The sequence below is a fragment of the Polypterus senegalus genome, chromosome 3 (assembly GCF_016835505.1).
Source record: "Polypterus senegalus isolate Bchr_013 chromosome 3, ASM1683550v1, whole genome shotgun sequence".
NCBI lineage: Eukaryota > Metazoa > Chordata > Cladistia > Polypteriformes > Polypteridae > Polypterus > Polypterus senegalus.
In genome coordinates, this window is record NC_053156.1 from 21,270,981 (window position 1) to 21,283,905 (window position 12,925).

General features: G+C 39.1%; 1 protein-coding gene across 5 annotated transcripts in view; it reads right to left on the reverse strand.

The window, feature by feature from the left end:
* eif4ba (eukaryotic translation initiation factor 4Ba) overlaps window positions 1–12,925 on the reverse strand; it is a 71,625-nt gene that overhangs the window by 16,307 nt on the left and 42,393 nt on the right. For all 5 annotated transcript variants that reach the window (XM_039746774.1, XM_039746772.1, XM_039746773.1 and 2 more), the window contains exons 10-11: window positions 7,107–7,192; window positions 6,743–6,986 (exon numbers count right to left, since the gene is read on the reverse strand). In XM_039746774.1, the coding sequence (XP_039602708.1) occupies window positions 6,743–6,986; window positions 7,107–7,192 (330 nt within the window). The remainder of the gene's footprint in view (window positions 1–6,742; window positions 6,987–7,106; window positions 7,193–12,925) is intronic.

Genomic DNA, 12,925 nt, shown 5'->3' on the forward strand with positions numbered 1-12,925 from the left:
ACAACTATGCCATGGTGTGCTGAACTGGTCACTTCAAGAGAGGTCCATTAAATTAACAGGTTTATTAAGAAGGGATGTTCATCTATGGGACACACTCTCAAACCACTGGAGGTAGTAGTGGAATAGAGTATGAAGACAACATTGATAGCCATTATGATAAATGCTGTCCATTCTCTCTCTAACACAACAGCACTGACGATGTTCAGCAAACAATTATGTAGAAGTGCGTCAAGAAACACTACTAGAGCTACTTCATACCTACTGTAATAATCCCTTTATAGTGCCTCATTTTGTCTGTTAATACATTTTTTAGCAAAGTCACAAATTTTCTTTCTCTATAATATATATATATATATATTTTTTATTTACTTGAGGTTTGAATGTTTTAGTTATGCTGAAAATGTACTATGTATTACCAAAGAAATAGTAGCGTGTGAAAGAGAGATTAACTTTTTTTCCATTAACTTGCTGACTTTTATGCTCTTCTTTGCTATAGATATAAGCAAACAGAACTTTCAGGGGTTAAACAGTAAGATATGGGCCGTCTCTATGGAAAAAATACTCCGGGTCATGTACAAAAACCTGCTTAACATACCCATTCTGGGTAACTCAAGCACATTAAGACACCATGCCATTACATAACATGGTATTGGGCATATTAAAAAAAAATGAACGCATAATCTTTGTGCCATTATCCGACATATATTACGTTAAGTAAAACTAGTACAAAGTACGATAAGGCCAGTAACCCTGGGATTAAGTTGGCTTCTTTAAAAGTACAAACGGTAGCTTTTTCTTAACAAAAAGAAGCATTTTTGCCTTTTCACCAGCCAAGTCTGTTTCTCTTTTCATTTACTATATTTGACACAGCTGAAGAAAGACATTCACTTTCTACACTGGTACAAGGTGAAGATAGGTACTTGATCACTGCCTTGGCCAAGGTTGGGAAATTGGCTGTATTGCTTTTCCAGTACTGGAGGGCAGTTATTTCTGGAGATAAGTGGCTCACTGAGATAATTATTCAGCTGAAAAAAAAATACAAAAAAAAAAAAAAACAAGTTTACAAATGTTTACCTATATTATAATAAAAAATTTATTAGGATTTATGGTAAAGAAAAACAGGACAACTGCCTGTTCCAGTTCCACCGCCATTAATAAGAACTTGTGACGTTGAAAGCTTGACGTACAATGATTTGGGTTATATAAAGGGAATCCTGTATAAAGTGTGATGCGGATGCACTTTTATGGGATGCAGCACAAGCTGTTCAACAATGAAACACTTTGTAACGCATTTGTACCTTGAAATATTGAGAGACTGCTGTATATTTCAGGGTGATTTTGTTTTAAAGCAATGCTTACTTTAAAACTTGAGTAGATCTTGTCGTAAAATCTTTTACAGTTTAGACATGACAGGAGACATCTTTCACAAGGTACAAAACCTGAAGCTACATTCAAACATTCAGGCGAACCTTTTCCTCATTTTTGTTAAGTGGCCACTAAATCAAATTCCTCCACTATTTTTCTACAGCGACTCAACTGTCTAAAATAGAACAGTTTTGTTGGCAATCTGGCAAACAAATTGTAAAAACCTGACGTAAAAAGGTAAGGTGATGCTGTTAACGTGTTCCTTTTCTTCTCACTTAATGTTTGCGGAGCAGTTTGTCCCGCACTCTTAAGTTATGCACGGTCCCAGCAAGCTGCCTTGCAGTGCCAACTAAGTTCCGGCTAATGCACGATGATACTGACTGTATATTTTGAAGCTGCAGTATATGGTTTGTGTTTTTTTTTTTAAAGGTGTTTTTTTCCCCATTTGGGATGTCTGGTCAACCAATTAGTATGATTATTGTTAATTTTATGATTGTTATTTTATCTCAGCAGTAGTTGGATGTGGTTTTGCAGCCACATACAAATTTTCTTCAAGAATTTCTTCATACATCTCCAGCAATGAAGCAGCAACACCTCTCTGTGTGCAAATCTTTTTCTCTTATGATTCACTGTTGCTCTCTACATCTCCTTCACCAGCTGACATCTTGACCAATTGTTTCTCAAGTGCTTCTTGCACTTGTTTTTTGGTATATTGGTCAAAAAAGAGATCTTTGTACCGTGGGTAAAGGACAGTAGATAGATAGTATAGAATGCACCACTGAAAAGTTTTTTGTGACAGCCTCCAAAAGTGTGGCTTTTGCCATCTTAACTCCAGAATGTGTCTTGCCACACTTGCTAAGCAGACGTTTATGTGCTTCAACATACAAAATCACATCCGCAATTGTAGATGATTGTGAGCATATGTCTTTAATAAGCTGCTTGAATGGTTCAAGTTGAGTAATCATGCTTTCCACAAGTCAGAGAGAGGCAGGGAGCTTGTATTCAGCACCATACTCAGCAACAATCAACTAGGATATCCTGCTGAAGCATTTTTGTTGGGGTACCAAGGTCTGTTTGTATTTCTCTCAGCTGCGAAATAGCAAGCTTTGAGTGCTTAAAATGAGTAACTATTCGCCTCCCAATGGCAACACAGTCGGAGATGCTTGTCTGGCTCAGTAAGCCTCCATTTACAGCAAGCTGCAAAGTGTGAGCCAAGCAGCTTAAACTTTTAATGCCACTTTCTTCCATAGCTTTTGCCATATTGTGAATTTTGTCACGAAGCACAATGTGCACATTACTTATTGAAATGTTCCACTTCGCTAACATGGAATCAAAAGCTTGTGCGATGAAAGTTGCAGAGTGAGACCCGGAGAACTCATTAGCATGCAACACCACTCTTTCTGCCTCAAAAGTTTCATCAATTCAGTGTGTTGTTAGACTCAACATGTTCATGGGGCTGACCTCTGAGCTCCATGTATCTGTAGTGAAGCTAATGCTGGTGACATTGTTTCTTAAAAGCTTGTGGATATGTGTAGCAATCACATTGTGTAATACAGGCAGTAAGACATCTGCAAAGTACTGATCGGCTTGGAATAAAGTACCAAGGTTCTAAATGATGTAGTAGCTGAAGAATTCCCTCATCCTCAACTAGGGAAAAAGGCTGGTCATTGAATGCGACCATTTCCATTATTTTAGTAGTTATACCTTTAGCCCTGGTGCTGAGTGTTGGTGTTGAGGAAATGTCTTGAAGTTTTGAAGGGTTTGCTGTTTGAGACTACTGCTAGTGACCCCAGTTGCATCCGATTCAACTTTCGTTTTGGTAGCATTAGCTACTAGAAACTCTGTGTATAATTTGTTATCGTGGTTCTTCAGATGGGTAATTAAATTTGCGGTATTGAAGGATTTCATTCTGCAGCCTCCTCACTTATCTCATTTTTGCAGGTAGAGCAGATAGAAACAATAGCCAAGTTTCCATCCAGTTTTTTTGCGACGTTTTGTTATCGACAAGCAGAATATACGTAAAAAAATGTGCGAAATTTGCTGTCTCCAGCCCGTTTCCATCCAACTGGCTTTTTATCGATAAAATGGTGTGCGTGATGACGTCATCCCCCCACCCCCAAAACGAACTGTTGCATAAGTTTTGTTGTATCGCGAAAATAAATCTGCCCTTGAGCCGTTTCCATACATAATTTTGTGTATATCGCAAATTATCTACCTTTTGTTTTCCACGTTACCCCCCCTCCACTAAACAAAGAAATTGAGAGATTATTCAGACAGTTTTTTTTTTATTTGCCAGCTTACTGTTATTTCAGTTTCACAAATAATTGGAATTGTACATAATATCCGAAGACGACAGCAGAATGAAGCAGTTGCTTGTCTGATAGCCCTAGAGCTCGAAGAAAGTACCCCAGTGCGGGTATGGGAGAGACGACGGAATAAGACCTTCTGGAAGGAGGTGGTGGGGAGACACTTCACAGAAAATCTCTGGCTGCAACATTTTAGAATGACATGGCCGATGTTTGAGATGTTGTGTGGATTCATCAGTCCTGATGTTGTGCCCATCACAGGTTGTCACCGACCACCGGTTCCAACCCAAAAGCGGATTGCCATCGCCCTTTACAAGCTGGCAACCTGCGCCGAGTATAGAGTAGTTGGAGAAACTTTCGGGGTCAGTAAAACTACCGTCCATCGATGTGTATATGCTGTGTGCACCGCTATTAAAGAAAAATTAATGCGGCGTTATATCAGACTTCCGACTGTAGCGGAGGCCAATGAAATTGCATATCGCAATTCCTTGGTGCATCTTGTGCCACAGATTTACAGTGCGCTGGATGGCATGCATGTGCCTATTCTTTCCCCGACAGAAGGCTACCGCGATTACATTAATCGCAAAGGGTGGCCATCTATTGTTCTCCAGGCCCTTGTTGATGACAGGTGCATGAAATGAGACATTTGCGTTGGCACTCCTGGAAGTGCCCATGATGCAGCTGTGTTTGCAGCATCGGATCTGTACAGGTGAGCCTACCTTTCAACATCCCTTCTCAGTGCGATAACAACTGAATTAGTACTGTAACCTGCTTCCCTTAAGGTTTTTAATTAAAACTGACATTTGAATTAATACAAAATAACGACGTTTAATCAAAAAAAAAAAAAACTAAAGTTAATATTAATGAGAGAATTTCTTATATATGCTAAAACATCTGCCATTTAATAATAAGAAAAAAATGTTTAGATAATGAAACACACGGTTTATTAAATATTTTGACTGGCACAGTAAATTACCTTTGCGGTTTTTGTATTATTTAGACATCCTGAGAGACACCCCCAGGTTACAGTTAATGTGGAGGGAGTTCAGGTACCCCTTTTAGTAGCAGGAGACCCAGCCTATCCGCTACTGCATTGGCTCATCACGAGAAATAACGAGTCTCTTCATCAGACCATGCGAATCGCTCCGCTATTCTCGTTTTGATTGCACGTGATGAAAATGTATCATGTGACACATTTATTTGCGTTAAAGCCCTTTTTTTCCGACAAAAAGTGTTTCCAATGTAGTTTTTGCGACATCTGAATTATCGATATGGAATTTATGCGCTAAAGTTAAAACGGAAAAATATTATGTCAACATGTACAACATTTTATCGATAATTAGCATTTCCATCAGCTAAAATTTGAAGCGCTAAATATTTTTTCGCAAAAACTCCTTGGATGGAAACCTGGTTTCTGTTGTCTTCCTTTTTCATAGAAAAATATGACCACACGGCTGACATGATGCTTTACTAACGATATCTGCCCAATGCATAAACAATGTGGGTAGTGCTCCTGTAGGTAAAACTTGGAAACCCTGTGGTGATTTTTTTTTTTGTGAGCGCAAGGGGCTGTGCTTGCATGGATGTTTTTCTGCAGCTTAATGTCTGCCTGACCAAACAATGAAAACAACATTTAATCATTTAATGCACTGACAATGTTGACAAGCCCAAGTTATATCGGTTGGCTGTACTGGTTAAAATGTACACATCTGACTGATTTCGATGTTGTCATTTCTAATAAACAATCGTCAGAAAACAATATATTCCGATATATTGTGCATCTCTACCAATTATCTTTCCATCCACCCATTAGTTATGTAGTGCCTTTAAAATTTATCAGAAGTAATGTAAAATAAGCACAGAATTTAAACATGTCATAGTTGAATCAAACGTTAATATGGCATAAGTACAACTCAACTGATTACTGCAAAAAGGCCATTAGTTATTTAAAACAGAAAAGTTAAAAAGTATTTAACTTAAGAAATATAGGCGTAATATCTCAAACTGAAAAGCCCCTTTTATTTACAAATGAACTAAAGGTATTCAAAGGAGTTAAAAAAAAAATCACTTGTCTAAATTAGTTATCTGATGGTAGTAGGACATATATTTGTGTGTTTTAAGTTATATTATTTTACTATAAAAGGTGACAGCAGAGCTTGAAAAGCACAGCTTAAGAATAAAACCAAATCATTAGGCCTAATGAAAACATATGTTTATCTTCCTAGTCCAGCAGGAGAAAGTCAACAAAGACATTAAATAATTACAGATGCATAAATAAACTGCTGACAGGTTATGTAAACTGTGTCTATTCTTCAAAACATCTTGTTCTCTGAGAGTAGAACTGTAACATACATGAATTAAAAAATCCTGCCTAGAATAAACCCCCCATCAAACACATGACCTTTTTTAGAAAGCAACCTAAACAAAAGTCAAAAATATACGACATCGAAGCATATTTCTAATTCACACTTTTTCCTATTAATCTTTATTTTATATACTATCAACAGAAAAATGCAAAATAAAAAACAAAATTAGAGTATCAGCCTGCGAGTCTGAGATTATTGAAATAATTACTACAACTTGGAAAGGAAAATGGTACAAAAACAGTTTTATACTACGTTTATTGATTATACAAACCTTGTGCAAATTCTTTTCTAAGTTGAGAAAAAAAAAAATATACACATCGACAAGTGCTCCAACTACATTGCTCATTACATAATTTTGCAGAGTAAACAATGGCAGGTTAAGTAATCACTCACTCGCTACACCAAATCCAAATTTTTGTTTTTCAATGTAATGCCTTATCAACTAGGTCACAATGGCTTAACTCCAACAGATTCAAACGCTCTATTCCTTGATCAGGTTAGAAATGTTTCAGACTCAGATGGGGCATTTACAGTCCTCCCGAGTCACTCATCTGTCATCAAAAATTCCCAATCCTGGAAAAGGGTGGGACTTGTAGATAAAGAATTATAAAATAATAAAGCAAGGCACAAGATTCAGTGTCTAAGTTTGCATGGAGACAGTTCTTAACTATTAATTAATTAAATAAATAAAGTGAAAGTTTGTACCTTGTCAGCTTAGGAGGGCTTGTGCTGCTTGGTGACACTGGTGAACGCAATTCACCATCAGTCGTTCTTTCAGACACTGAACTGCGCTTTGCCCAGGCATTTTCCTTGGGAGGTGGGGCTGGGACTACTTTTAGAGGCAAGGAGTCATGCTTCTGAGGCGGCCTTGTTCCTGGTGAAGGAGGATCCTCTTCACGATTGAACACCTCATTCTCTACGGAGCGCTCACTTTCTCTGCGTCTTGATGCTGCAAGCAGAAAACTACTAATAACCAGGAGTGTAGGAATTACAGCAAACCTGACCATGTTAATAAATCAGTATTGTGATAGATCATAATTTTAGGTGCATAGTGTTGATAAAGTCTCACCTCTGCCAGTTCCACCCTGCTGTGAGGACTCGCTACCTGTCCGGGACCTCTCTGTAGGTTGTTCATCACTGCGCCAACTGGGATGCCTGAAGGGAAGGAAGACCAATGTTTGACACTATCAGCACTCAATATTGGGCAAATAATACATAAACCAGCCAAAAGTAAAGAAATTAACTTAAAATATTTTAAGTTTTCTGACTGTCTGAAAACAAGAACTAAAATGGGTGGGGGAAAAAGTAATGTCAAATATTGCATTGCAAAGTAGAAAACAAAAGGGAATAGAAACTTACTGAAACTTCTGACCCTTTCTATCATGTTCTTGATCCCGTGTCAATCATATGGCTTGATCACTGAACCTATTCAACTCAGTTCAACTAAAGTATACTCCTTTCTCATTCCCCTGGCATTTCTCCCACCCATCGGATGAACACTTCTCTTAACACTCCTTCCAGTCTACAATACAGATCAGGAGCCTACTATTTTCTAGATGAGCAATTTTATATTTTATTTACACAAATCCCACCTTCAAATTTTGTTCTCTGTGATATTATTTGAGCACAGATGCTTAAAATGATTTCTTTAAATGAAACATTTCCATAAAGCTGTTGGAGATGTGCCTGGTTTGGGTTGGCATTACCGTTTGCATAAGAATTTTGGAAGCTCTGTACCGGTAAACACGCTTGCCTAAAAAGGAATAAATTATATATAAATAAAAATAATTATTTTTGAACTAATTTATTCCTTTGTATTGTGTGTATGTGTATATATATGTGTATATATATATGTGTATGTATATATATATATATATATATATATATATATATATATATATATATATATATATATGTGTGTGTGTCACAGATGACCGGGGATACTGCCCGGCCGGGACGCCTGGATAGTCCCCGAGTTGGACAATACTTTTCCTCGGCCACTAGAGGGCAGCCGCCGGGGGCTATTTGGGGACACAGCTGGGACGCTCTTTATGAGACGTCGTGGCCACCGCCAGGAGGCGCCCGGACAGTGAGAGAAGCTTGGATGACAGCACTTCCGCCACATCAGGAAGCGCTGTCAGAAGTAATTCCAAGGTCACCCGGAGGGCTTCCAGGTGCTTTCCTGACACTTCTGCCACACCAGGAGGTGACATCAAGGGGAGCACCTGGGGCTCATCCGGGTCATGATAAAAGGGGGCCCCTCCTTCCAGTAGACGAGCCAGAGTTGGGAGGAAGGAGACTAAGCTTGTGAGGAGGAGGAAGGAGGTTGAGAGAGAAAGAAAGAAAAGAAGAAGAAGAAAGTAAAGAGAGTTGGTGAGAGAAGGCATTGTGGTGCATTGGAAAAATAAAATAAAGGAGTGTGCTTTGGACATCCTGGTGTCAGTCTGTCTGTGTTTGGGGGTACGTTCTCCACAATATATATCTCAAAGTAGTTGGATGTCCCAGTGGGCACCGTTGATTCAATTGATTCAGTCCAGATGATCCTGACTAGGAGAGGTCATTCCTCATACGTTTCTGGGCAAACAAGGAGACTTGTGAGAGAATCTACACAGATACTAAAAACCAGTTTGAAGGAGCTACAGAATTTAAGAATGTGGACCAGTCAAACATATCCTGAGATCTACATTGCACTGCTCTGTATGGAAGGGAGGCAAAGAAGAAGGCATTACTCAAAAAGCACATGTGAAGATGTGAAAGCACATCTAGAGTTTGCCAACAAACACAAGATAGAAGGTTTGTGGTCATATAAGAACAAGAAAGCGTTTATGGCAAAAATTCCAAGAGATTTGTGGTTTCAAATTGAACCCTGCCTACAACTCCAAAAACAACCATCATAACAGTCTAGTTTGATGATGGTGGCATTATGCATTAGAACACCAGTCCTATCCATCTAATTCTGCAAAAACAACATCAAGTTGAGTTCTGAAGGTCCCTACTGTCCTTATTACATGTGTTTGTGGTTCTCTAAATGAACAAAAGTTTTCTGAAGCTTGCACAGAATTTACCCTTAACAGGTTTCCAACTGTGACCCTGTGTTCTTGTTGAACACATTTTAAAGTCACAGTCTTGATCCACTGGACTAATTCACTTCATAATTTAAATACTTTGTCACCTCTTTAAATCCTTTTGCTTAAACTGAAAAGGTCTAATCCCTTTAATCTTTCCTCATAACTCATTCTCTGTGGTCCTGGAACCAGCCTTGTCACTAATTCCGATTATGCTGTGGGGTTGAATCAATCATTGCAGAATATGCTTCTGGTCAAAACAAAAGGAATAATGGATGGCAGAAAGTACTGCAAAGAACATGCTTCAATTGTCTGAAACACTAAAGGGTGAGCATTAATCTTTCTGCAGGACAACAATCCCAGGTGAACGGCACCTCAGAGTGTTTAAAACGATGAACACCCTATAATGGACCAGTCGAAGCACTAGTTGAAAATCGAACCAGTCAAGTAACCAACAGCCAGCAACAAATCTACCTGAATGACTGGGTTAAAAATCACAACTAAATTGTGTGCAAAGTAGGGATATGCATGAACTCAATAGATTTGAAGCTGCAACAAATTACAGTAAGGGTATTGAATACTTGACAAATTTTCCCTTTTTGGTTTGCTTTAAAAAAATGCATCACAAAGAACAAAATTTCATTGAATAATTAAATATTTATTCATTAAAGGTAGGGAATCTGTTGAGGAGCTCAATACACTGCAAGGCACTATGCACAAACACATACAGCAGTGGTTGCATTCTTTGTCTTCTCTGGGTTTTGTCCCCAGAAACTGTAGGGACTAACTACTTTTTTCAAAATGTCTTTAGCCTTGTTGACAACAGAGGATATTCCTTACACAAACTAATGGGAAAACTGTGCATAAATGTCCTGCAACAATGACACATTAATACTCATAATTTTCATACAAAAGCGTATTCTGTTTGAGATATGTTGTTATCACTTATGATATTACTTATGGTAACTTATAAAAGAAATGCAACATTATTCAAAAATTTAAAAAAAATGTAATGTTCATTTTAATCTTTTAATGCAATTATATTAGAAAAACCATGAGCAAATCAAAAAGTTATCAACTCGATAGTCTCAGATAACTGCTTTTTTTTTTTTTAGTTATTTACAGTAGTATACAAATTATAAGGCTGTTTAATATTTTCATGTCACGCAAGAAGAGTCTTTGTGCCAAGAGATTTAACCACGCCGGGCCGGAAATAAAAGACAAAGACTAGATGAAAAAGTAGAACGTCGTAAAGAATTAAAAAACGTTGACGCGGTACACATGCAGAGCAGGTCAGAGATAATGGAAGTACAAAAATTCGAAAGTCTCAAAAAAAGGATAGTAAAGATCGCATTAGTGCAAACAAATGGAAATTATTACTCTGTGAAATAACAGAACAGCGTAAAGAGATTGAATATATTGTTTGGATTTAAACTTACAGTCGGAGAGTTATAGATCATCTAATTCATGTTGCCATCAGGGAAATAAAAAGAAGTGTTTCTTCCCAATGAAGAGAGGTGTATCCGCAAGAATGAAAAGATTTGTTGTTTGATGAAAGTGAAATCCCGCGAGAGAAAATTTCAAGCATTCACACAGACACGGATCAATCATTTCTCATTTGTGTGAATGTTATTGCCAGACACATTTCTTGTAGAGAGAAACGATATTCACTCACGGGCAGTTATATGTTTCATTGTCATGATGTAATTCCAAACACAGAATCAAAATTCAATGTGATATTGATGAAAAGGTAAAAGTGAAAAGAGATTAAATATATGGACATAGTTGATATGACAGAAGAGTGCTGTGCGAGATGCAATTCATGCGGCATGGCGGCAGCAGCAAACCAGCAGCTGATCGAGCAAAGAGGAGGTTTTTTTTAAAAAAAAAACAAAAAAAAAAAAAAAACTGTTGCCCATTATACACTGTTTGAGAGCGGGTTTCAGAGGAGCGACCTCATCTCCTTGGGGTGCATTCAGCCCCCCTCTTCACAACACGAGTGGCAGAAACTTGAAGTAGGCAGGTGTGGGGGTGAGGAAATGGGGGCAAAGCCCCCTAGACTTTCGAATTTAAAACTACAATAAGTCAAATTATCATTTACACACATCTGTAAATAAACTTCATTCGTTTCCACCATCTATCAGAGACTTAGCTGGAGGGGCAACAGTCACAGTAGTGAGGCCCATATGTCCCTTTCCCTACCCACACTTGCCAACTTATTCTGTGGTTTCTTATGGTGTTTCCAGGCCACCTAGGAGATATACACCTCCCAGAAGCCTCTGGCTGTGCCTGTAAAAACTTCCGCAGAGAGGTGCCTGTATTAGATACCCAAACCAACTCAACTGGCTCTTCTTGATACAGAAGGTCAGTGGCTCTTCTTTGAGCCTCTCTCAGATATCTGTGCTTCTCAATCTCTTTCTAAGGGCCACCATGCGGAGAAAGCTCATTTTGGCTGCTTGTATCCGCTATGCCATCCTTTCTGTCATTACCCATAGTTCATTACCATAGGTGAGGCCATGGACATAGATCACCTGGTAAATAAAGAGCTTTACCTTTTGGCTTCACCTCTACATATCAGTATATTGGCAGCAAAACATCACCCACTACCCTGATCCGCATGTTGATAGTCCACCTTTTTCCTACTGAGAACCATGGCATCATATATGAAGGTGCTGAGCGTCATCCTTGCCACTTCAAACTAGGCCACAAACTGTCCCAATTCATGCTGTAGTTTACAGCCTAAAGAAGTCAACAGGACCACATCGTCTGCAAAAGAGCAGAGATGCAGTTCTAAGGCCATTAAATGGACCCCCAATGCATCTATCCATAAAAATTACAAACAGGATAGGAGACAAAATGCTTTTCATACAGCATCTGAAAAGCCATTATTAAGGACACCGGAACCCCATACTCTACAAGCACACCCCAGAGAATCCCACAAAGAATATGGTGATACACCTTCTTTAAGTCCACAAAACACTCTTAAAAACACACGCACCTCTCTCAGGACTCTCAAGAGGGTAAAGGGCTGATTCACTGCTTCTTGACAAGGGAGAATTCAGTTTTTTTTCAGTTATTTTGTTGCTGTTGTAATTTTAAGTTGGGCACTGCAAGAGCAGTGACGTTCATGTCTCTGGTGACTCTTCCTATGAAGTCAGCAGACGGATTGGGAGAGCATGGGGGTCATGAGGTGGCTGGAAAGGGGTATGTGGCGCTCCTGATATCTATGCAAAAGGACGAAGGTCCAAGTCATTAGAGTCCTGGTGCTTCCTGTCTTGCTACATGTCTGCAAGACATGGACGCTATCCAGTGTCCTGAGACGAAGACTGGACTCCTTTGGTACTGTGTCTCTCCGGAAAGTCCTTGGGTACCATTGGTTTGACTTTGTGTTAAATGAGAGGTTGCTCATGGAGTCTCGAATGAGGCACATTACATGCATTGTGAGGGAGTTCAGTTACGGCACTATGGCCATGTGGCACGTTTCCCCGGAGGTGATCCAGCTCGTAGGATCCTCATTATTGGGGACATGAGAGGCTGGAATAGGCTAAGGGGTCACCCACGTAACACCTGGCTGCGACAGATAGAGGTCATTTCCGGAGGATGGGACTGGACAGCCGGTCAGCCTGGGGGTTTGCCAGCCAGGATCCTGAGCTGCTTCGTTGCGTGGTGGGTACGGCAACGCACTGTACCAGTGCATGCTTCCCAAGTTGACTTGATTGGTGCTTGCAAAAGCTAAATCAAGAAACATATAGTGTAGAGTTATCTCTTATCTTCAAACACACTATTAATGGCCTTATCTGCAAAGACTGTGGAAATTAAAAGA